Source organism: Branchiostoma lanceolatum, chromosome 11, assembly GCF_035083965.1.
Source record: "Branchiostoma lanceolatum isolate klBraLanc5 chromosome 11, klBraLanc5.hap2, whole genome shotgun sequence".
NCBI lineage: Eukaryota > Metazoa > Chordata > Leptocardii > Amphioxiformes > Branchiostomatidae > Branchiostoma > Branchiostoma lanceolatum.
The window spans coordinates 13220183-13245862 of record NC_089732.1 but is presented as its reverse complement, the minus strand read 5'-3'; the positions used below and the strand labels follow the sequence as shown (position 1 = coordinate 13245862).

Here is a 25680-nt window from a genome sequence, read left to right as displayed (position 1 = left end):
CTCCTCTTAACATCACAAAACCCACATATAACAGAAAAAGGGGGATCATTCGTCTTCCACTGTCTCGGAAAAAGAAGCCGAACCCAATAAGTTAGAACTTAGTGTCAGTAGCTAAGACTAGAGTAGTCATATGTTATATTGTTCATCATTTTCTATCCGTCCACTCCGTGTTACATGTACATGTACTTGCAATTAGGCTATGGGCGGGAATTTGCAATAAACTTTCCTTAAAAACTCAAACTTTCTTACTCACCAGTAATCTTTTCTGGCACTCCTCGAAGTACTTCTTATGGACAGCTAGGGGTTCCTGTGACAGTGGCACCAACAGCAATGTTTAGAACAATCTAGTTCTTACAAACATGCATTGTTTGAAAGGCACTTTACACAACCTTCCTCACTTCACTCTGACTTAGCTTTGGTTAGGGACGTCCCTCGGATAGAATATCACATGTTGGTCCAATGTCTGAGGAGAGTCACACCTCGAGTACATTAAAGAGCCCACCACACTTATCGAATCGATAAGAGTAGGGGTCCTTCCCGGTGTAAGTGGATCAAACCCCACAGTCTTGTATACGTCTTACATACCATGCTTGGAGACCTCAACTTAATCAGGCTAAGCATGTAGTAACAAAGAAGACTTTCCTCACTTCACTCAGGTGTAAATGAGTACCTAGCTCATCTAGGGTTAGGGACGTCCCTCGGATAGGACGTTAAATGGAGGCCCCGTGTTTGGGGAGAACCACACTCTGCGCATGTACGGTAAAATAACCCACCACACCTTTCGAAAAAGAGTAGGGGCATGCCCCGGTGTGCGATGGTCCATAACCTACAGTTCCATGACCACACATGGGTTCGCCCTTAGTTATAGCCTGTGGCTAGTTGGGCAACCCTGTAATGTACATGCTGAACCAATAAATAAATTAAAACAAGAAAGAAAAAGAGTAGGGGTCCTTCCTGGTGTAAGTGGATCAAACCCTTGTGTACATCTTACAAATGTACATACTATGCTTGGAGTCCTAAACTTAATCAGGTTAAACACGTAATAATGAACATTTCCTGACCTTTTTGAGTTTGGGTGCGAGGTTGGTGTAGGAGTATCTGATGAGCATGCTGATGGCCAGGTCAGCCACCTCGTCCTGAACACTCTCCAGGGCAACCCTCCACACATAGTCCAGACCTAGGAGCTCAGACTTCTCCACTTGCTATGAGTACGACACAAACAGGAGATAACACCATTGTATCATTGCTAAAAGTACTTGTATTTGTATTTTTTATCTCCATGAAAAATGGAGATATAGTTTTGGGTGTGTCTGTGTGTTTGTCTGTCTGTCTGTGTTTCCGCACTACTGTAGTCAGCATAACTCAAGAACCTTTTGATAGATTACGATGACATTTGGTATGTGGGCAGGTGTTGTGAAGCCGAAGTTCAAGGTCGATTTTGGGCCCCCTGGTATGTGACCTTGGTACTGCAGCAGAACTTCCGTTTTTGTATCTTTTGACCTGGACGTGCTATGGTCTTGATTTTTGGATGGCTGATAGCTTGTTGTATTTGTATTTATTGAAAATGAGACAATTCATTACAATGGGTCAGCCAAGGTAGCTATCGCTGGTAATTGCTGACCCACAAAAGTACAGACGAACATTCAACGTAAACACGACCTTAAAGTACAATGCAAACAGGAGATACCACCATCATATTACAATGACTTTCAAAACTAGCATATGGAAAATATATACCGAAATGTAAACCTTCCCCCTGCACCATATTTGTCTTGATTCCAGTGTAGCAGGCCAGAATGTACCCCTAGCTAAAATATAACCAGGTACATTCTGGCCAGGGGTACATTCTGGGCTGCTACACTGGCACAAGCAAGCAAGGAAATCTGAGACGTTACTACAATGAAGCTGAAAGCTTTGGATCAAACATGTTGCTTCTGTGATTAAATTACATTCACGTACCAGGATAGATACCAGTTTCCTCAACCCGTGCTGCTCTTCATTCACACTTTCAAAAAAGGACTGGAAGCACTGGAAGCCTGGAAAACATAACACAAACATTAACGACAATAAAACATTAGGACACTTGAATACAAAGTACAGGTTTGACTGTAGATACTACAGCATAGAAAAAAATGTAAAAACAAAAGAAAAAACAAATGGACAAAATTTACCTGTGGTAGTCAGCTGGGTAGGAGGCACTTTGAACAATCTCTCTTTCAACAAATTCATCTGAGTAGAAAGAAAGGTACCATACGCACATGTTAATCCTTAGAGGAACAATTGACTACACACGATAAATCCCTTTACCTAGATTTATTGTAAATATTGAAAAGAATCTCAAACCAGTTTAGCTCACTGAAGAGCTAATCTTCGACTGGTTGTGACAGAGAAGACAGACGCTATGTACAGTTATGTCCAGGTTCATTGTATCGGGGAAATTCCCTGAGCCCTATTTGACAGGTATAATGAACAGTGGACTATGGCTTAACATTTCTGTGTTTTAAGTTTGCAGTTGAAACAACTCTGTTACACAGACAAAAAACTGTGACCCTTTCCAGTAGCGTGCATGTCGGGTGAGTGACAACAACCAGGTGTGTTTGCCACCTGTAGTTTGGGCTCCAGCTTTTTTTTCTCATACCAGACACTGGGACAGCATGAGAATTAGTAGACATGCAAAGCCACCAGGTAATTGTTAATCCAGAGAGCCCATTGGGAAGTCTGGTCCCCCCCTCCCCAAATTTATGTGTGCCCTGTCTATACATCCTAGCTAAAAACCTGTTCTCACCTGTGGTTCTGGCTCCAGGTCGTTGAGGCGCCCCTGCAGCCAGCGCCAGCACATTTCCCTCTCCTCCTCGCTGGCGGTGGGGCCCGACACGAGACAGTCCCACAGGTCGCGCAGACGGTGCCACGGCAGGAACAGCTCACCGTCCTCCAGGATCACACCGATCATGCTGAGGTGAGTCTGTACGCACTCGTCCAGACCAAACTTATCGTCCACTAGGGCGGGGGCTGTGGTCAAGAACGATAAAATACACTTTTCATAACTGTTGCACACCTAGTGATTAACAGAAATATTACAAGGATCACACCGATCATGCTGAGGTGAGTCTGTACGCACTCGTCCAGACCAAACTTATCGTCCACGAGTGCGGGGGCTGTGGTCAAGAACGATGAAATATATTTTTCATAACTGTCGCACCACGAAGCTATTAACAGGAATATTACAAGGATCACACCGATCATGCTGAGGTGCGTCTGTACGCACTCGTCCAGACCAAACTTATCGTCCACGAGTGCGGGGGCTGTGGTCAAGAACGATGAAATATATTTTTCATAACTGTCGCACCACGAAGCTATTAACAGGAATATTACAAGGATCACACCGATCATGCTGAGGTGGGTCTGCACGCACTCGTCCAGACCAAACTTATCGTCCACGAGTGCGGGGGCTGTGGTCAAGAACGATAATATATATACTTTTCATAACTGTCGCACCACGAAGCTATTAACAGAAATATTACAAGGATCACACCGATCACGCTGAGGTGCGTCTGCACGCACTCGTCCAGACCTAACTTATCGTCCACTAGTGCAGGGGCTGTGGTCAAACAGGTATATACAAAATGTAACAGTCTCATAAGATAACGTTTCGATGTCTATCAGACACCTTCTTCAGAGCTTCTGACTGGAGTACTGCTTCTCACCGCTTATAAGTAGCCGATGTAGGTGGCGCTTTTGCGGTGAGAACACCGTCCCAAACGTGGCTAACAGACATACCCGTTCGATTAAGGAAGCCGTCTGGATAAGGAAGACAACACCAGTGATGAACCGAGACGAGGGGGGATACAAGCTTAGCCACGTTGGGACAGTGTTCTCACCGCAAAAGTGCCACCTACATCGGCTACTTATAGCAGTGAGAAGCAGTACTCCAGTCAGAAGCTCAGTCTCATAAGACTTTGAACACATGTACGTTGCTTAACACTATGTATCTGTATTTCCAGTATAATCCCTTTCAGCGTACATGTAACACATCGGCTTCGCAGGCACGCAGCAGGGCAGCAGCTGGTTATATTACACTGGACGACCTGTCACACCTAACTGCATTCTAATTATCTAATTGCTATCAGTGACGATGCTCCGACAATACTTCGATCTCTGGTATTCAATGACCTTTTATGGTTAAGTTGTCCATTGTTGTTTGTGTAAGAACTGAAGTGTGCTATAAGACTGGACTTTCTTTGATATCAGAAATGTTTCTTATAACTGTTGTGCCCCCTAGCAGTTCACAGGAATACTGCACAACATGTATAACTGGACTAGAGAAGGAATGACAATGATAGAGATTAAAATAGGGACAAACCACACTCACTAGGAAACCCCATGAGTACAGTACAAGACACTCACCCTGCATGTTCTCAGTTGAACTCTTGGCTGTCTTGTGGATGGTGATGAGACTCGTCACGAGAACCTTCACCAAGTCTTGAGTACGATTCATGTCCTATAGAACGCACAACCAACAACAGTTCCTCATTAACTGACTAAACAAACAAACAAACAAACAAACAGACACAAACAATTCAATTGAACAAAACAGCTATGAACACTCTGTACCATTTAAAGATTGTATGAAACCAACATACAGCATTTTCTAACTATATTCAACAACAGACAGTATGTCGATCAACATGTCACAATGTCTAGCCAGAAATGCCAGGAATCGAACCTGGGACCTCTCGACCACACATCTGCTTGCCTTGCCACTTGAAGTTTCTTTAAAATGGAGGGTATCTACAGTGCTGACCTGTATGAAGCTGCGCATGAGTTTCTGCGGCATGTTGCTGAGCATGTTGCGTAGGATGTTCATGATGTGCTGGAGGGCCGGCACCACAAACCTGGCACTCTTCACCTCATGCACACACTGGAGAACCCACTCTTTCCTTCAGGAGGGGAAACAGCAGAAAAACAACAAGGTCAGTTCTGTATCTGTATCTATATAACCAGTACAACCGCTATTAGGCATAACACACCAGCTTTGCAGGCACGCGGCGCGGAGGCAGCTGGTCATATTACACGAACGGTCTGTTACACCTAGTCTTTGCATATCTGACTGTAACTGTTCTTTAAAGCTACTTAGTGAGGATGCTCCTACAGTACTTGATGACAACGAGTTCCATTCTACTATGGTTCTCGGAAAATACAAATTTTTGAACACATCAATCCTTGGCTGATATCTCTGGTACTTAAAAGCATGACTAGTTCTAGTTGCTTTCTTTGTGTTGGATCAAAGCTCAAATCGCACAATTTTGTATTCTACCAACATAGATGAGCTTTCATTCGAAGGTCAGTTGTTCTAAACCTAACACCAAATTTTGGATTTCATTTGATCATATCTCCCTTGGTACTCTTTTAATGATATTGTATCATATATCATTGGAAAGCTAACTTTTATTACCCTTTACAATGGTACCCTCATTTATCATTACTTTCACATACATAACCCTACATAAATATCTAGGTGCACCCACAGTCAAAAATTAGGGGCACAACTCCAATTTTGGCTGCACAAAAGATGAGCCTTTAATGTACTGGAAATGCAGAAATGTTCATGGTGGTTTTATGTTCAACATTTTTGTCCAATACTGTAGCAGTATGTGACTTTAGTGCTGCCGCAAACTTAAAACCACCGCAAACACTCCATTTTCGCCTTAGCGCGAAACAAAAACTATGCGAACTTAAATGCATTTACAGTATTTTAAGACCTTAATCTTCATTTTGCAACAACCCTTTCCTGGCATGAAAGTTCTGTTGGTAAATGACATTATGAAAGGTATGACTAAACTTTGTTACAGTGTTGGTCATCTTCTTTCACAACCCTTACCTTGTAGCAGTAGTTATCTGTGAGGTGTTGAAGAGGATAGTGGAGTGCTGGTTGAGTGCCTGGTGTAGTAGGGGGCGTGGCAGGGCGGGGAGGTGGGCCATGTCCCACAGCATAGACAGCACGTGGTGGATGATCCCCGACTGCTGCGTACTGCAGGCCAACTGGCCCATCAGCTGTAACAACAGCTCTTGGGTCGCCTAGGGGGAGGAAATGGTCCGTTAATTTCAAATAGCTTTGTAGATATGGTGTACTTGTCTCTCATTGGTTAGTGATACTGATGGCATCATTATAGATGGTGTACTTGTCTTTCATTGGTTAGAGATGCTGACTGCATCATCAGAGATGGTGTACTTGTCTTTCATTGGTTAGTGATGCTGATGGCATCATTAGAGATGGTGTACTTGTCTTTCATTGGTTAGTGATGCTGACTGCATCATCAGAGAAGGTATACTTGTCTCTCATTGGTTAGTGATGCTGATGGCATCATTATAGATGGGATGGTGTACTTGTCTTTCATTGGTTAGTGATACTGAAAAGCATCATTAGAGATGGCATACTTGTCTTTCATTGGTTACCGATGCTGATGGCATCATTATAGATGGTGTTCTTGTCTCTCATTGGTTAGTGATGCTGAAGGCAACATTATAAATGACTTACTTGTCTCTCATTGGTTACTGATGGCATCATTATGGAAGGTGTCCTTGTCACTCATTGGTTACTGATAATGATGGCATCGTTGTTAGGTTGGTAAATCACCAATGTTTTCCACCTACCAATGTTTTAATGGACCATTTAGGTGATAGACAGAGAGGACACAGATTCACTGATTGGATTAAGGAGGCTGTTTGGATGGGAAAATCTACTCCAGTCATGAACCGTGATGAGAGGGGAATACAAAGTCAGTCAATCATGTTTGGGACCTCATTCTTTACACTGTTGTAGTAACACCTACATGTAGCTAGTATTGCCCTGAGGAAGGTGATAGATGGTCCACTGAAACGTTGGCAGGTGAAAAACATTGGCTGTGCACAAAGTGCTTTGTTAACCTGAATGATGAGAGTACTCACATGAGTGCTGTTGGACCATGATGTCTGGATCAGGCGGAACAGGTGCTCCAGCTGTTCCTCATCAAACTGTTCTGCAGCGTGGACCAGCAGACCATGGATGTTCTCTGCAACAACTATGGGCTGGTTCTCCTAAGGACAAACACAACGGATCCATTGTTAAGTTAGTTTAAGTCCTTCCTGCAACCAGATGGTGTATAGAGCAGCACCCATCTCCGTTTTAATAGCCCTTGGGTCGCACAACTTTGTGGTAGTTGTGTGTGATCAACTGCCAAACTCTTTCACAAATGCTGAGAGCTAAGCAGAGAAAGCAGTGTGTACCATTTTCATATCTTTGCGAGGTGAACACTCTACTGACGAGGCCACTGCACTGGCAATGGATCCATTGTACAAATGTACTACATGTATACGAATAACATATGCATGCTCTTGGTGTTATAATTCTAAAAGTAGTCAGAACTGCCGCAGCAATTCAAAAGTTAATGAAATATTTTACGGTTTGATTTGCCAACCATTTCACACAATACACATACAATAATGTCATTCCAAGGTTAGATGAAAGTTAAAAAAATTAATATGAATACCAAGTCTGGGACCAACTACATTGTAGGTTCTAAAAAATTAGGTCTGTTCAATCGTAGATATCAAGGGAAGAGGACAAGTCTACCTGCATCTTCCAGATATTGGAGATCTCCTTCTTGGCCAGGTTTGGTGCTAAGAACTGGAGAAGCTTCTTGACTCGGTCAGCATACTGGGCCTGCAGGAAGAACAGATTGATATATCGGTATGTCTAAATGATGACACACAGAATCATCTTTACTGTCATCTACATGTAGTTCATAACATTAGATATGGATGCGTACATGTATATACTTTAAGTTTAATACTGGGTGCATGTACACTTTTGTGCACCTAAAATTGGTGCTGTGCACCTAATTTTAAACTGTGGATGCACTGATACACCTAAATTGGGTCACATCCAAAAAGGTACCATGTACACTAGTATACACCAAATTCCTGACATTAAAATGTCAGAAAAAGAATGAAACCTTTGTTGTGTCAGTTATTTGGGTTTTTGGAGTTAGCTATAGAATTTGAAATTTAAGGTCTGAATATTGTGCTGCATTGATTCTACTTAATTTTATGCTGCGCACCCAAATTTTATCTAATAGGTTACGTTAGGTTTACCTGATGTATGCTCCCCTCCAGTGCATATTTCAGCACACTGTTCTCCTGCAGCCAGCACAGCAGGTGCTTCTGGTCCAGCCCCGCCCGACCGTTGTTCCCGCTACTCTGCTCGATCAGCTCTCCCAGCTGCCGCAGTGCCGCCATCTTGGGGCCGTAGTGCTGCGACTTCAGGCAGGTGATGAGCACCTTCAGGGTCAGCTGGTTCACGGCCTCCACCTGGTCCGTCCACAGGTGGTACACCAGCTGCCGCATGCACATCAGCAGCGACCAGCTGGCGCCCAGGTCCTGGACAGGGAGAGATAGAAGATTATCAGTTTTTACCTTCGCCGAGAAGGTTATGCAGAGGGTAGCGTTTGTGGATTTGTTTATTTGTCTGTAGTGGACCAGCATAACGCAAGAGTGCCTGGATGATTGTTTTGATATTTGGTATGTTGGTAGGTTTTGATGAGACCTGAAAACGATTAGATTTTGGGCCCCCTAGCGGCTTCTTACGGTACTGCAGTGGAACTTCCTGTTTTGATATCTCGTGTTCTGGACATGCTATGGAACTGATTTTTGGTAATGTAGAGGTCCCATAGCCCTTTTGAGTCCGTAGGGGCAGTGGGTTGTTATCCACTGTCTCTACGGCACAGTATTGGAAAGCGGAGCCCATCCCTCTCCTTTCACCATTTACATTGTACCTCCCCAACTGAAGTCAGATACCCATTTCAACCTGGTAGGTTGAGTTAAGTGCCTTTCCGAAGTTGGTGTCCTTCTTTGCCTATCATTGGACTGTAGCTCAAGCATACATAGCATTTTTGCTAAAAGTTTTCCCAAGTTAATTCTGAAAGATCCCTTTTCTGGCAAACCCACATTTTCTTCCACAGAGCAAAGAGATTATTGATATATTTTCATGACATAAAACATTGTAAAACCAGACTTACTTTACTTCTAAGGTCATCTGTTAGAAGACTTTGCAGTTTTGTATGTGCCAGCTCCATGGGTGGTTTCAACAGTGGCTGCAGTACATTATGGTTCAGATAGGGGGCAGCACAAGCCACAGGCCTCAAGGCTGCCGCTAGTTCCTCCTCACTCCAGCACAGCACCTGGCTCTCGTCTCCGAACAGCTGCTCAAAGCCACCCTTCTCCCCCCACCTGCAGTAGTAGTAGTAGAAACAGTAGACTGGTTTATTCATAACAAAAAAACAAAACAAGACTAATATATAGTCTCTACCAGACTAACTACAGTGGGGCTTTCGGGTTATGCATCAATGCCCCGCGGGTTTTTGCGTGTACACCCGCGGGTTTTTGCGTGTACACCCGCGGGTTTTTGCGTGTACACCCGCGGGTTTTTGCGTGTACACCCGCGGGTTTTTGCGTGTACACCCGCGGGTTTTTGCGTGTACACCCGCGGGTTTTTGCGTGTACACCCGCGGGTTTTTGCGTGTACACCCGCGGGGCAACTATTGTGTCACGCAACCCGCAAGGGGGAAAAACATTGTGTGAGACCTTCAGGCCAGCGGCGCTTCTGAACTCGGCGGACGATCTGTTCAACGCCGGAATCCCTCGCGGCCATTTGTGTACATCGGTCACATTTGCGACATTTTTTTTGCCGGTGGGCACTAAGCATAACGGAGATTTCTGTACCGGTTAATGTGGTTGATAATGGGCTTGCATGTCCGCACCGTAATCAATGATTAGAGCGTTCATTCTACAACAGCAACTTTGCATACAGTGATTGATCGGAAGAAGCCATTTTTTTCTGTTGTTTTTTTCCAAAGCGACGTGCATGAGGTCGTTGACCCAAATAAATTTGGTTACGCAGCTTGCGTTGACATGAGTGCGGCGGGACGATAATGTTCGCAGTTCAAAAAAAAAATTAGACAAATAAGAGATTAGCAAAAATCATATTTTCAGTCATACAAAAATGATGATACAAATTGAAAGATAATTGATTTTTTCAGCGTCGTTTTCTTTGCCGACCTTTGCCGTGCCGACACTTTAATCACTGTTTATCACTGCGTTTCGGGCTCCCGGTCCCCGATCAGAGACTGGGTGGGACTTTCAGTGCTCTGACGACGACCAGACTTGTTTAATAGATTGGCATTTGCCAATGGTTTTGTCTAAGAAAAATAGCTTCAGCATGCGGAAAATGGCATCATGGTCAAAGATCCGTACCCGATTTTTCAACTTCAATAATTTGACACAGGGCGCCGGCGGAGTCAATAGCGAAGAGTATGCGTAAAATGTAACTTAAATAAATAAGTTATTAAGTACTGTAGCGATAAAGGGTATCGATAAAACAGGAATTTTATTGTACTCAATGCCTAGTTAATCTAGAAAACTAAACAACACTCTTGTTCATCTTTGATATGTAAATACGAATCCCATCCACTGGGGCAATAGAGTAAGTCACCCCAGCCTGGTCGTTGCCATGGTTGTGATTGACAGTCTTGTGCCTCTGATCTGTACACATGTCGGTCCTCTTTTATCAGGTCGGCTATGATTCAGGTTTTCATCTCTGCCGGCTTCCGCGGAATTTACACTGCTGGTCGTCAAGGGAGCAGCTGGGCGACCAACAAGACCTACCTGTTTCCGTCGAAGCTCTTGGGCCGTTCATGGTCGTCGGATCGACTCAACCAGTACCGTACCAAATGCATTCAGCGGGCGCCATGTTGAATGCAAACTTGCCAACATGTTCTGATCTCTAATTGGCTCACCTCAGATAACCTGTGCTCTGATTTGAAAGTGTTTCACGTGATCATGATGGCGGGAAACTGAATTTTCTCTTGGTGCAGTTTGCTGCGTACGTTGTCCACAATAAACCGCGACTTTAGCAGCAGATATCAACAAGCCTCTTTTGATGGTAACGTTCAGTTAATTTCGGAAAAGATCGGTAAGTAACTAATAAACATTTGCGAACAAGGAGCCAGTACAAGATATCTTTCATGTATATAATGTCCTTGCAACGAGGAAAGACGGCCGACGTATTTTCGTATCTTTTTTCTTGTACAGTTGTAGATACATGATGTGTTAAATTCCACCGACCACGATGGGTGGAGAAAACAGCGAATCACAACATTGCAGTTGAAATGATTTTGGAACTTCGGTGAAGGAGGTTTAAAGATCAAATTATTTTGATTTCAAACCTCCTTACTCTATGTCAAACTTCACAAACACGCACAACGTAACACGCGCGCGCGAGCAACAGAACATACCGCGCCCCACACATCATGACGCTACGGTCAGGTATTGAACACTGATGGACGAATTCTCAGGAATGGGTTATCAAAGGGACCCGGCACGTAAGTGTAGCGACATTTGTTACTGTACATTCTCTTCCTTTCATTCTGGGAATCTCGTTTTACAGTATTGTGGGACTCCAAATGACACAATGGAGGAGTTGTTTATATAACCCTAGTGTTGATATTTATTTTATTGTGGTCTTAGAAAGTATGATTGGGTACTTGAAGCTAAGCGATGATTATTATTTTATGTCACTTCATGTAATTATGAATGATCTGCTAATCGTAACCCTGTAATTCGTAGTGAGGTGGCAAAATTTAGCATAATTGCATTTCTGAATTCAGCTTAATTTGAAGGCAATCCTTATTGATTTAGCATGAAGCATTTTTGGGACTGCTCACTCACTGAGTGCTGGGAGAGACAGCACAAGTCTTAAATGTCCTCAGGAGTTTGAACGAGCACACCGGGTCACCCCTACCTTTATATATATAATACTAAATAATTATTCTAGCAACGGGGATGTACGTATCGCAAGGGGTGAAGTTTCTGATAGTCTTTATATGAAGTTGGAAGGAGTGATCATTAGATACATTTTCCTAAAACCAACGAATTTTATTACAACCAAGACAAGGAAGACATTTCTTTAAGATAAACAAAGTGTCCCTTTGCTAGTTTGTTTTAACTTATCAAGCAGATTAACAGCTTTCCATGCATATTCATTATCATCATATTACGCTTACATTAAAGGCAACATCAAACATCTAACAGCCCGCTTGATTACTACATGTATTAGCTGAAAAAATATAGGGGTTCCTTTGGTTTCTATTACACTTACTAGTACTAGATACAGAAGTATTACGCTTACACTACAGACAACAGCATTGATTATCTAAACACAAACATTAATACGTGATGTCACTATCGTCGTCAGAACAATTACAATTAATCAGCTAGTCTATCAGTATTACATTGAAACTTATATTGTATAAAAAATGTACTAAAGCATATCAAAAAACACGTCATGTGTACATCTACACGCCAGGTGGGTTGTTCTCCTTCTGCTGCCTCATCTGCTTGATACGCTCCTTCCTGTTTTGCTCACGCCCCAACATGTCAATGGATTTTATACATTCTTTCCATTTAGCTACCATGGCCAGGTCTGTCAACTGGTGATACTCCTGTGTAGTTTTTCTGATGCGACCTAGCCGTTCTGGATCGTGGGCATGCTTTCCCTTTGTCCCAGAACAGTTTTTTGCCATGACTTCGTCCCTTGAGAAAATCTGGGCGGCCAGTTTTTTGGCGAATTTGGCTTCATTGTTTAAACACTTACGCCGCAGGGCGTCTAGATCAAGGCCAAAGTAAACGGTGTCGTCACTTGTCGTATTCTCAGGTTGAGCGTGAGAGAGAGGAGAGGAAGCAGCAGCAGCAGCAGTAGGAGGAGAAGTAGCAGCAGCAGGGAGAGAAGTAGCAGCAGCAGCAGGAGAAGAAGAGGAAGCAGCAGCTGGAAGATGAGAGGAGGTAGCAGCTGGAGAAGGTTCAGTCGGAGAGGATGAATCAGAAGACAAGGAAGATTGTGTCGCGGATGATGTGTGCTGAGTCCCTGAGGTGGAAGACTGGACAGACCGGTCGAACCTTGTCTCCAAGGAGAGCAACTTGCTTCCCATCTCCGTCATCTTGTTTGCCATCTCCGTCATCTTGCATGTCATCTCCGTCATCTTGCCCGTCATCTCCGATACCTGCCTTTGTACGGTTTCAAGTGTGTCGTTGGCTAGTGTCTCTAGGACGTCTTGAAGTGTGCAGCCGAAGTCCAATGAACGTTTTGGGTCGTTTGGGGTGCGCTTGTCAGCTTCATCATCAAATATTGCAGGACTGGATTGCTGGGGGGTGGGTTGTTCCGGAGCCAGGTGGGAAGGGGTATCGTCCTCTGTGCTTGTTTGTGCGTTGTCTGTGTTGTTGTTCTCAGGTGTTGTGTGTGCACGTGTTTGCGGTGCCGGAGAACCCCTAGCCAAGACTGTGAATGACTGTAGGAAAGAAAACAAAAGAAAACAATTGTTAGCTATAGTAGATAAATTCATGTTTTACTTCTGTGTTCAGAACTTCAGACCATGTAGGTTGTACATGTATAGTGATAATCAGTGCGTAACCTTTTTTGAATATGCATGAAACTTCGACTAAACATAAGATAAAACCACTATAGACAGTGTGTAGCAAGACAGCAGGTGACAAGGTAATATTTTTTACCTCTTTTTCCTTCTTCTTCGTGAATGCCTCAATCTCGGGCACCGTTGTGTCATCGCAGTCCATATTGAAGGTTGGCGCAGTTTCCTTTGAGGCTGTTTGAGGACAGAAATATATCAGCAACTAAGTCAAGTGCATTTGTTGAATTCATTCATACAAACTAAAATGGAATCATAAAACTGACTTGATTTTTTCTTTGTATGGCCTAATTTTTTCTTTGTATGACCTAATTGATAAAACTGTATGTGCATACTCTATTCAACTCTAAAGCATGATGCGCTTTATTGAACATAATTTCATCAGGAACCAAATAAAAAGCCCACAGTATTGCTACAAAAATACTGCATAAATGACACTTGAGACAATTTGCAATCCGGGCTAATGGGGTCACGTGGAAATCCGGTTTTATCGGAGAAATATCTCCATTATCTTCACGACATATTATCTAAGCAATCATGGGTGACGGAATAGCGTAGTGTCTACTGGATCGCTTAGCTTCCCTTGTCATTGACTCAATAGCAAGGAAAAGTCTCGAATGAGTCACATGCAACTAGTCTAGTCATAGTGATGCGTTAAGAAAGTACATACATCCAATTTTCATCAGCCGCCCCTCCACTGTCCGTTTTGAGTACTGGGCGATGACCACGTCTCCATCTTCTGCTGTTTTCCAGTTGTCGACTTTATTCGCTGGAACCTGAATCATGCGCCCTCCCAGACTCAGGACGGCCTTTTTAGGTGACTAAGAGAAAATGGAAAAGCAACAGGTTGTCACTAATCGGAAGAAAGAATTAAGTGTGATCATATTCACTGTAGAGTTTGATATCTAGTTTCAAAATTACCTTGCATAAATGTTTTGCAGCATCTGTCTAACTTGACACTGTAGTATTGGATAAACAAAACAAAAAGAAAATTTGGTATTTCCTTGGTGGTCACGTTCCTGGGGACTGTTTGCAGATTGCTTCAATTGGGGAGGATTTGGGACTTTTGAATGGTCCCCAGACCAAAATTGGTTTCACACAGGCGTCAAAAAGTTCTTTTACAGAAATTGTAGCATTGGCCTGACGAAAGGATTGATTGATTCCAAAGAGAGCCCTCAGACCTTTGCTATGCAAGTATTTGTTGCTTGCCTTGAACGTGCCAGCTGAATTTACAATAATACCTAGATAACAACAGTTTGACACAATCTCTACATTGTTGTTGAATAGAAAATGGAAGACGTCCTCTTTTTGTAAAGAAAATGACTTTAGGTTCTTTAGATTTACATTTAAATGCCATGATTCGCAATAATTTTCTAGTTTGTTCAACGATATTTACAGACCTCGTTGTGATTCAACGAAAAGTACGAGGTCATGTGCGTATAATAAGCATGATACTTTCTTATTATACAACATAGGAGGGTTACAACAACGATCATCAAAGACATCGGAGACAGGTTACCGCCTTGTCGAACCCCGCAGTTAGTTACAAAAGTTTCGGTACCGAGTCAAATGCTTTGCTAAAATCCACAAAACAAGCATACAGTCGTGCATTTTTGCTTAGATATTTGCTAACAGTAACTAAAGCAGACCATACAAAAAGGTTATCGGTTGTTCTAATTTGTTTTCTAAAACCGGCCTGTTTAGGTTTGAAAAGGCTGTAATGTTCTGTAAAATTAACGAGGCGAGTATTCAAAATAAATGAGAATAGTTTTCCCAGGTAACTAATTATGGATATTCCCTGATAGTTGTCTGGGGACAAGGTGTCTCTGTAATGGGAGAGTCCAATGTAGAATTTTCCACTGTAGCAAGAGGGGTGTTCACGGTCTCCGTGGTTGGAGCGTCAACATTACTGTTATTGCAAGCTGTTAGTTTATTTAGATTACTAAAGTGCTGAAACCAGGTTTCGCCTGGAATCTGTTTGCTCCCTGTTGTTTTGTCTGGCAAGTTTATTGATCGAATTCCAGAATGCGGACGGGTTGGTTTCACAAAGGAAAGACAGCTCATGTCAATTTGATTTGCAGCACTGATGAGATTTTCATGTGAAACGGCGTGTAATCTTTGTAAGATGTGAGGTTGGCTTTAAGATTGGAAAAAAAGATTTTTCATTCCAGCCAAAACGTTTAGGTGCTGGTTTGGCGCCAGAGGATCTTTGACTGGATAAACACTGACAACATACAACGGTCTGAAAATATAAAGGATTGACAATAATGTGTGTAAAACGTACCCCGGTTTCTCCGTCTTTGAGCTGCTTCTTCTTTCTCTTCTTTGGAGCTGGCTCTTCCTCTCTTTCCCCGGGTTCATCGCTGTTGCCGTGGTCCCCTGTCTGTGTCTCGGCGGTCGTCTCGTCTTGTTCTGCAACTCCCTCCCAGAATGTCTGTCCTGGCGTAAAGTCTGGGAGTGTGTTCATGTCGATGTCGGCTAGGGCCGGTGATACCGCCGGTCGCGAGGCTGAAAAAGAAAATTGATGACAATCATAAGTCGTCGGCACGCTTTTCCGGAGCTAAGTTGTAGGTTTTATAAAAACTCTTGATAAAGATTGTGCGACTTGCAATTATTTGTTGCATAGACAAACATCCGAGAAAAAAAAATAATCAGAACCAAAGTGTAAACAATTCTGTGGTGCATTTCAATTGAGACAACAAACGCGTGTTCTATGAAAGAATACGATCGCAAGCTTGGCTAGATATCTCAATGCGCGGAGTCTTTTTCACGACTTGTTTGTGCGTGACATCTCCACAGGATATTTACACTAAAAGCAAGCAAAGGGTACGAGTAAATAATCTTACCTCCTGTAGCAAGGATTAGCCCCGGAACGTCTTCTGCATTCCAGGATACGGTGACCCATTGATAAATAGACAACGAACCCGTGTCTCTGACAACTTTCTTGGTTTCTCCAACTCCCGTCGTACGGTCTTTTGGAAACCAGAACAGACAAACATTTGGCCTGGAGACATGTCGCGAAGGCTGGGATCGTGTAGGTGGCCGTTTGGAAGAAGACGATTGCACTGAGGCTGTCTGATCTGACTCGCGATCGGCAGACATAATGCAGCTCGAAGTACGCACAATGCGAAAATGATTTTCCTGGTTGGTCGTGGCAACCCAATATAGGAGCGCAAAGTTAGCTCCGCCCATAAGTGCAGTTGAAAGCTTAACAACTGTTGGTATAAGCATTGTTTGCGTCTTGATTGAAGAACAATAGAAATTTGCCCCCTACAGTTGGGATAGGTTAGCGGCAAGCTGCCCGGCAAGGCGGGAAATTTTGATGTACAAGCCAGTCGGTATACTATTGTCTACGCCTTGATTGAAAAACAAGAGGAATTTGACCTCCCAGAGTTGGGAAATATGACTTGAGCCGGCGCAAAACCAGACAAAGATACGCCGCCTTCTCACCTACCTGTCTGGGTCGGCAAAGTAAAAGGATATTCTTTGACCGATGTGACACAATATTTTCGCAACAGACACAATGGATTTTCAGGGAGCATCTGCAAGATAATATACAGTAAAAACATTGTGTGTATTGGATGAGGTATCAGACAATACTAGCCGCCACAGGCTCGCTCTTATTGTGCAATGCTGTCGCCAGTCTTAATGGCTTGATATGAAGCAAATTACAGGCAACAGAAGTATGTGTTTATTGGAAAATAAGGTTTCAACCTTTTACATTTGTTCCAAGAACCTCGCCACAGTACAGTAAACTTCATTTTAAACAGCTATTGAACAGCTCGAAATTAAATTTTAATAGTAATAATAATTTTATTCGCAAGTTCTTGCCCGAGGGCTAATTGCAACATGAAACAATACATAGCAATGGTATACCGTGCAGATAGCGCGAGTTAACAATGTTGACTAGTAGAACACATAGCTATTCAAAAAACCACTACGGAATACAATCTACGCTTTTTGGGTTTGACTTCTTTTTTTGGAAGCAGTGGAAGACGAAGTGTCCCACTTTTTTGTAATGAGTGTAAGTTTTTTTGTAATGAGTGCTTTGGAATGCTTCTTTAAAAAGCTCTTTTCTTTCCCGATCATTGAAGGGGCAGTTTGAGATAAAATGTATTTCGTCTTCCACCGCTTTTGACATGCAGTAGTTACATAATCTTTCCCCCACAGGTACCTTTTTGTACCGCCCTTTCAGTCCCTTTCTCAATTTCAAGAGGGTGGGCGCTAATTCTAATTTTGCTAATTGCCGATCTTAGCTCATAGTTATCTAGTAACAGTAAATATTTTGCCATTGAGTATTCTGTTTTCAGTTTTCTGTAATATCTTAATTTACCATTCTCTGTAGACAATTGATAAAAACGTTTGAATAAATACATCTTCCAGCATTTTCCTCAACAATGCACATATACGCTTCTTATCTAAGGGTAAATTCATAGAGTTCCAAAGAAAAGAATAACCAGTATTGTCTAATATTTCTTTTACATGTTGTAGCCAGGAATTTTTGCAGCTGTTAACCGGTATATGTTGTTGACATAGTAATGCGTCTATCTGCAAGGGATGTGTGGACAAGTCTAATTGTTTGAGACGTAACCAGTACTTGACTACACGAATGCATACCTCTACGTCTGTGGGAAAAATTCCAAGTTCTACTCTACAGGCTGAATTACATGAATTTCTGTGTACACCTAGAACATTTTTACAAAATCGGGTCTGAGCGATTTCGACTGGGCAATTGTCATTTGAATGAACTTTGCCCCAGATCGCACAGCCATATAATGCAATGGGTTTAATACACGTGTTGAATAATTTGAGCTGTGCCTTTGGGGAAAGAGGTGAGTGTATGGGGGGTTTAAGACTGAATAATGCTTTGCGTGCTTTAAATGATAATTGTTTTTTGGCTAGGGAATAAGTACCTGAGGGGGTTAACGTCAGGCCTAAGTAGGAATAAGAGGTTACCATTTCAATGTTTTCTGTACCGAATATACAATTTGTGTTGACAATAGTGATTTTGATTTGAAGGAAGCCAAAAGAGCTTTTGGTCGTAGCTGATAAACGAGTACATGGAGATACATGTAAATCGAAATAGTTATCTAGTCTACTGTGAAAGTTCTATATTAACTATGATTGACTATGGTTGGGTTTGACTTCTTTTTTGAAGGCAGTGGAAAATGAAGAGACCCATGTTTTGTTTCGGTCGGTCAGCCTTTTTATTAACAATGTACATATATGTTGTATGTCTAGATTGAGATTGTTGGCGTTCCAGATAAAGGAGTATCCGCTATTGTCAAGTACATCTTTCACATGTTGTAACCGGTTTTTCTTGTTGCTATTCACTTGGAATAGAGCATCTAGTTGTAAAGGATGTGTCAAAGGATTGAGTTGTCTGAGGCGCAACCAGTACTTACCTATGCGGACTGACACATCTAAATCTACCGGGAACACTCCAAGCTCTGCTTTACTAGCTATGTTACTGGAATTTCTGTGCACTCCAAGAATATTTTTGCCAAAACGGTTCTGTATAGTTTCAATCGGACACCTGTCATTCGTTAAAATGGTCCTTGCCCCAAACTTCAATGCCATATGAAATTTTGTAAAATAAACCATTCTACCAAACAGAGTCAAACGCTTTGCGGAAATCTACGAAACAGGCATAAAATTATCTGCAGGTTTGGAAAGCCGTCCGACCAATCATTGAAAGGAAATGTCAGATACAGACCATAATTTGCATAAACCCACTCCCACTTGCATTGTCTGACCATTCTTATTTGCTCTTATTGTAGTCAATGAGGTATAGCCGATCTCCTTGTTGTCACAGTGTGTAGATCATGGTCGTGGGGTATAGAGTGTAGAGGACAATTTTGTGTTGCTACAAACAGGGACAGATATACCGTAACGATGAAAAGACTTCCAGAATTGTCGATTCATCGGATTGTGACGCTCCGGAAGCAAGGAATGAGACCCGGAGCTATAGCGAATACACTTGCGAAAGAGGGTCTTCCGGGTCATCGAACAACGGTGGGAAAACATGTCCGTGCCCTTGACCAGGGAAAGCCAATTATCTACCGTCCACCAAGATTTGGAGGACAGGTGAAGATGACGCCGGAACACGACAAGTTCATCGATGCTCAGCTCCGAGAGAATGACGAGCTTACTTCAGTTGACCTTCAGAAATTGCTACGCGATACGTGAGTAATAACGTAATTTGCACAAACATTGCCATTGGGGTCATATGTGTAATTCTAAGACTTAATGTAGGTGGGAGGGGGGGGGGGCAACGATTGGTCTCCGTAGTGTTGGCCCATTTTTCCCTGGTGCCAAGTTTGTTTTGTATGTGTTTTTTACATTGTGATGTGTGTGTCTTTATACATTTGCATGGCTATTATGCGCGCCAATTATTAGCCTTGGTTTCTGTTTATAGGAGGAGGTTATATGATTCTCTCCAAGCAGAGTATTGGCTTATATGGCTTCGGCTGTTTCTTCACGCGTTGCTTTTATGTAGGGCTTCTATTTTGTCGCGTTTTGGTCGATCCGCCGGTAAAACTCCAAAGGTTCGGCTCCGGTTGATTTTTGACGTGTTAATTTGACCGGCGGACATAAAGAAAACGGGACAAAATAGAAAGCCCAACATAAACGTAAAACATGTTAAATTGTTAATACACCAACGGACATGTACTGAGCACCGCTTACGACGCTCCAACATTTATTTTGTATTTGTGTAGGTTCGGGCTAGACTTTAGCAAATCTGTGATCAAGAGGCACCGCTACAACATGGGCTGGGTTCGCTCTGGGCCTCGTTACTGCCAGGTAATACGTGAGCCAAACAGAGTCTACCGACTTGCACAATGTAAGGAGTGGAGTGAAAGCGGAGAAACATTTGACGACGTGATATTCACAGGTCAGTGTCCGTTTTGCTGTCCGCCTTTATTTAACAGACTAAAATAGAAGCAAGGTCACAAACACAAAGTTACCTTAGCAAATAGATTGTTCATTCATTTTTTTGAAGCGGTGGAAACTTTGCCAATACTATTTCGTCGATTGTAACTTGTGAGACTGCCATTCGTATTGTTGCCTTGTCTCATGGGCTCAAATATCTATGTCTTTTCTTTCACCTGTCTGTCCAGATGAGTCTCTCATAATGTTGGATAATCATGCGAAGCTGTGTTTCCGGAACAAATGGGATAAGGTGGTGCAGGCCAAGTTAAAGCCACGATTCAAGCATCCTGTCAAGGTACTTATATTCTTTATTGGCTAATATCGTTAGACGATAGACTGGGAGACTTGCCTCTATTCATACCATGCAAGGCCTACGCTTTCATGTATTTGAATATCGTTTTTCACATTAAAGACCGGTTCATATGGCTTGAGAATAAGCCGACATGATTCACATCTTGGAATATTTTTATTTGAGCGTAAGAAGCCAAGCGTACACTTTCTAATAACACTGGGGTGAAATCAAGAGTTGTTGCCAATCAACACGCATGGATTTTGTATACCAGTATTCTTCGCATATTTTGTAGTTGTTGTACCACCCAGGGAAAGAAGCCACAAAGATAGCATTAACCGTTAACATATGTGCATGTAGAGAAATTTGACGATGCTTTCCAAATGCTAGTTAATCCGTCGCTACGACACTAATGGCGTTTAACTGTATTTTGACCGTCATGTAGGTCTACATTTGGGCTGGGATATCAAAACGTGGTGCCACCCGGGTGCTAATCTTCACTGGCATCATGGATTCCGTGTCATACGTCAACGAAATCCTGCACCGGACCCTGCGTCCCTGGATCCAGAAGGTCTTTCCAAATGGCCACAGGTTCCAACAGGTAAGGAGGCTAATGACTGCCGGTTTATAGATAGCATATTCATAAACTGTAGTGTTATGACTTTTTCTTTTGGCATTGCGTATTGTTGTAAGGTCATCCCGTCCCACCACACCGTTCGCACAATGACACCCAACAAAACTTGGAAACGGCGTCGTCATGGTGACGTCAAATCCAAAATGGCGGCACCTTGAAATGTGTACGTTGAAACTAACAGGCTCTTTTTGCCTCCTTTTAGGACAATGATCCCAAACATTGCAGCAAGTTTACTAGATCGTACCTCCAAAACCACGGCGTGAACTGGTATCGAACATCGGCAGAGTCACCGGATTTGAACCCTGTGAGTATTTTCTTGCGTTTTACCAAGGAGTTTAAAACTAAAATTTCAAAACTCCTTTGTTAGACACCTCCTTGGTTAGACTTTCCAATCTCAGCCGCCATTTTGAATTTGCCGGGCGTCGTCATGGCGACGTCAATCAAAAATGGCGAAACACCTTCCCGGCATGCACATCCTTTCCCGTGCCAAGCGTGATCAAGCGTGTCTTCGGTCGCAGGGTAACCACAAGCTAACAAGCTTAGTAGTTATATGAAATAAAACATATGTATGTTGGTATCTTTTCAGATAGAAAATTTATGGGCGGAGCTGAAACATCATCTCCGGAAGACAGTGAAGCCGAGGAACCAAGCCGAGCTTGTGAACGGCATTCTGCAGTTCTGGAAGGGCGTTGACGAGGAGAAGTGTCAGCGCTACATCGGTCACCTTCATAAAGTCATTCCTAAAGTCATAGAGATGAACGGGGGAGCTTCGGGGTTTTAATATAAGTAACAAGTATATTGCAAATTTCTGCCCGAAGGCTTGTTGCAAACAAAATACATAAAAGAACAGGGTACAAAATAGCTATAAAAGCGGATGGACCAGATTATAACAAGGAGGTTTTATATAAAACCTCCTTGATTATACAAACATAATTGTCTGTAAATAGTGAAGGGTTTGACTTCTCTTTTGTAAGCAATAGAAGACGAAATGTCCCACCTTTTCTATAATTTGTGGGTTTTTGGTAGTTAAAAGAATAATGGTCTTTTCTTTGTCTGTCAGCTTAGAGAAATTCGGATAGATTTTAGTGGTCTGAATAGACAACTCATTTCGTGCAATATCACTGGTGCAATATCATGAAATGAACAGTTTGAAATAAAGTGTACTTCGTCTTTCACTGCATTTGTACTGCAATACTTACAAAGTCTTTCTTATATAGATAATTTTCTATACCGGTGTACATGGTTTTACATTGGACAAAACCACCAGAAAAGAAGAGGGTTGGTAGGATGCCGACAATGGTGGGCAGGTAACGAAGGTAAATCAATGTTATGGCCCAAAAAGTGGAAATAAATAAATGCTGAAATATTTATGGTAGTGACATTTACTAACACTGTTTAGCACATATGCTTAATAACTTTCAGCTTTTAAAACCACACAAAAACGAGCCTACTAATGATTCCCTTAGTTTCGCGAGGCCACAAAAACTCCAGCGAAATTGCGCAAATCAATCGTTTTTCGCCGTCAGTCCTCGGCAGGGTTCGGCGAGGTTTCGGAAAATTCCGGTGGCATGTCTTGTCGCTGGTGTCCTGTCAAAAAAACAACGAGAAAAACGTCCGCCTGGGCCACCCCTTGGGTTTTCTACACCAGTCACGAAAAAGAACGACTCGGGAGAGACTAAACACACATGTGTTCTGATGGGGCAATGTATTTGATCAGATCCCCGGAAGCGTTCGGGACGCGTCGGCTCAGTTCGACCGCGCTCGGGAGATTTGAAAAATGGCTGCTTCCCCAGGCCATTTTCTGAGTTCTCACATCACAACGACGTCGTCCTTTTGCATGATGGACGTTGCTATGCATTGTAATAGTGTTTTTTGAACTAATCATGTAAAGAAATGACCAAATAGATTGACTTTCAAAATCCGATTTTCGGGGGATAAAACTGCTTTACCTTCCTAACGGGCAAAATCAATTATAAAATACTTTGAACTTTCTTATTTTCTTTTCATTTTGTCTTTTTAATGCACGCTGCCTGCATATTGTATACTGTACTGCATACTGATGCATGTCCACAATAATGTACTAGTACATAGTCCACGCACGCTAAATTATCACCTCAGCTCGGGCATGTTTGTCTGGTCCCAGGCTTCTTTTCCAGTGATTGGACGAAACTAGGTTGAAATTTGCATAAACAGGTCACGTTTCAGCTTTCCTCTGGGAGCCACGCGCGTAGCGTGGCCGGCTTGTAGTTAGTTACATGTAGTTATCTGTTGATTAGAACTCAAGAAGTTCTTCAAAATAGACACCAACCACCCTTTTACTTAAATAATAGTAGTGGGACTCCCTGTTCTCAGAGGAGAATTTAGTTCGAAGCTCTGTTGATATTGTTATGTTAACGTTGTTTGTCTTCGCTCTTGTCGGTACGCAACACAAACAATTCATTCTGGCTATTTCCAGTAGCGTCTATCGCGTAATGACGAATTTTATAACTACATTTACAGCATGATAAAAGAAGTATACTATTCTTTATGAGTACCGCAATATATACCATTTCCATATGATGCCGTTTTCTTGAGTGGCCCTCGGCCCTGACGCTAGCCGCGGCAGCGGGACGTAAGACGGTCCTAACGATAGAATGTCCTATTTATGTTTTTCATTACTCTCAAATTTAAGTTACCAGGTTTACAAGAGATACATCTTAGTTGTCCTGTTATTGTCACGTATGCGTTGCAGAGTCAGCTCATCAAAATTGTAGCAAATCTACCAGAAACAAAGCCGGCATGGTGCGTTCTACACTGAAGGTCTCACACTGCAGATCGGGCTGCGGGGCGCGACCAGCGCTCGTGTAGATACACGCAAAAACCCGCGGGTGTACACGCAAAAACCCGCGGGTGTACACGCAAAAACCCGCGGGTGTACACGCAAAAACCCGCGGGGATACACGCAAAAACCCGCGGGTGTACACGCAAAAACCCGCGGGGATACACGCAAAAACCCGCGGGGATACACGCAAAAACCCGCGGGGATACACGCGGGTTTTGATGCATAACCCGAAGACCCCACTGTACGCCGGCTATAGGGAGAATATTTGCCAGGGTTTCACTTGCAGGCTCTAGGATTGCAGATTGGACCCTCTCTACGTAGCCGACTCCCTTAGCATACAATTCACTCTATTTGGCAAATTTCTACTATTTTCCCAGTGATCTTCTGGGCCTGGTAGAAGCTAAGTTACATACCCCCTGGCAGCCCTTGGGAAGGCTGAATTACGGGGCTATTTTCAACAATGAGTCAGTAAAAGTACCATTCTTACAAACCGCAATCGCCGTTAGGGACATACCAAAACACAAAAATCTCAACAATAGCACTTGATTAAAACACGATTTTTCCAAAACAGTACTTCACATATGCATTATTAAAGGCACACAGAGCATTCTATGAGGCTTGAAAACTGGAAAGATTCTAGTTGCTGTGATCTTTATGAAATTGACATTTCATGCCACTGTTAACCACATTTGTGTGCAGATTTCTTATCAAAAGTGCTCAAAAGCGGCACAAAACTAAGCTACATGGTGATCTTTTAGTTTCACGTGCCTAGTGTAAATAGACCGATACCATAGCCTAACCCACCTCCGTCAAAATGTAGAAATGCAAAATTAAAGCATACAAATGGAAATTCGACGGACATGCAGTCACTCTCTCATTGGTCGAACCGGTAATTGTGATGGACAGTCAGGATCAGTCTATTAGGGCTTGGATTTTCTATCGGTTCTCACCACACAACGACATCGTATCTTTGCTCCTTTAATGTCGATATGTAATGGTATAGTGTTATTGAAACGTACTATGTGTAGGAATGACTAGGAATTAGAATTTTATTAATTCAAGTTTTAAGCCTCATAAAATGCTCTGGGTATCTTTAACGTGGTCTCAAGGGCATCGAAAGGGCTGCGACAAAGTTCTAAGTTCTAAAGCCCTAAGGATATGGTTACTGAATGGTTTAAACCACCTGTTGACAAGGTTCACTAGCCAACCGCAGGGGTCGCAGCCGGTCGCGTAGGCCGGGCTGATGGCGTATGTTTTACCCTCCCCGAACACGGTGTCCCAGTGCAATCGTTCTGCTGGACGGCTACGGTTTTTCACGTGAAAGTTTACATCCGGATCAAATACCTAAGGGAAAAGAAGAAAGACATTGAATTTACTACAAGTCTAAGAGAAAAATGATATACATATATCTTGGTGCAATTCAAGTTTTCAAATGCTACAAGAAAGAAAATTTGTAAAACTGTAATACTGCTTCAGAACATTGAGATATCAA

General features: G+C 42.7%; 2 protein-coding genes across 3 annotated transcripts in view; both read right to left on the bottom strand.

The window, feature by feature from the left end:
- LOC136444272 (ubiquitin carboxyl-terminal hydrolase 24-like) overlaps window positions 1-25680 on the bottom strand; it is a 54033-nt gene that overhangs the window by 24852 nt on the left and 3501 nt on the right. Inside the window, exons 6-18 of the mRNA XM_066441786.1 lie at window positions 25372-25532; window positions 9054-9264; window positions 8131-8415; window positions 7610-7699; window positions 6946-7074; window positions 5879-6075; window positions 4802-4937; window positions 4405-4498; window positions 2786-3009; window positions 2172-2229; window positions 1960-2036; window positions 1062-1202; window positions 254-307 (exon numbers count right to left, since the gene is read on the bottom strand). Coding sequence (XP_066297883.1) covers window positions 254-307; window positions 1062-1202; window positions 1960-2036; window positions 2172-2229; window positions 2786-3009; window positions 4405-4498; window positions 4802-4937; window positions 5879-6075; window positions 6946-7074; window positions 7610-7699; window positions 8131-8415; window positions 9054-9264; window positions 25372-25532 — 1857 coding nt within the window. The remainder of the gene's footprint in view (window positions 1-253; window positions 308-1061; window positions 1203-1959; window positions 2037-2171; window positions 2230-2785; window positions 3010-4404; window positions 4499-4801; window positions 4938-5878; window positions 6076-6945; window positions 7075-7609; window positions 7700-8130; window positions 8416-9053; window positions 9265-25371; window positions 25533-25680) is intronic.
- Window positions 11894-16742, bottom strand: LOC136444847 (uncharacterized). 2 transcript variants are annotated; one of them, XM_066442600.1, is made up of 5 exons: window positions 16358-16742; window positions 15796-16019; window positions 14182-14332; window positions 13597-13688; window positions 11894-13376 (listed from the first exon to the last, which is right to left on the bottom strand). In XM_066442600.1, the coding sequence occupies exons 1-5, from the start codon at window positions 16740-16742 to the stop codon at window positions 12387-12389; spliced, it is 1842 nt and encodes a 613-aa protein (XP_066298697.1). In that variant the 3' UTR covers window positions 11894-12386. The 2 variants fall into 2 exon arrangements, with proteins under 2 accessions (XP_066298697.1, XP_066298698.1); XM_066442601.1 differs by lacking the exon at window positions 16358-16742 and having other exon boundaries at window positions 15796-15978.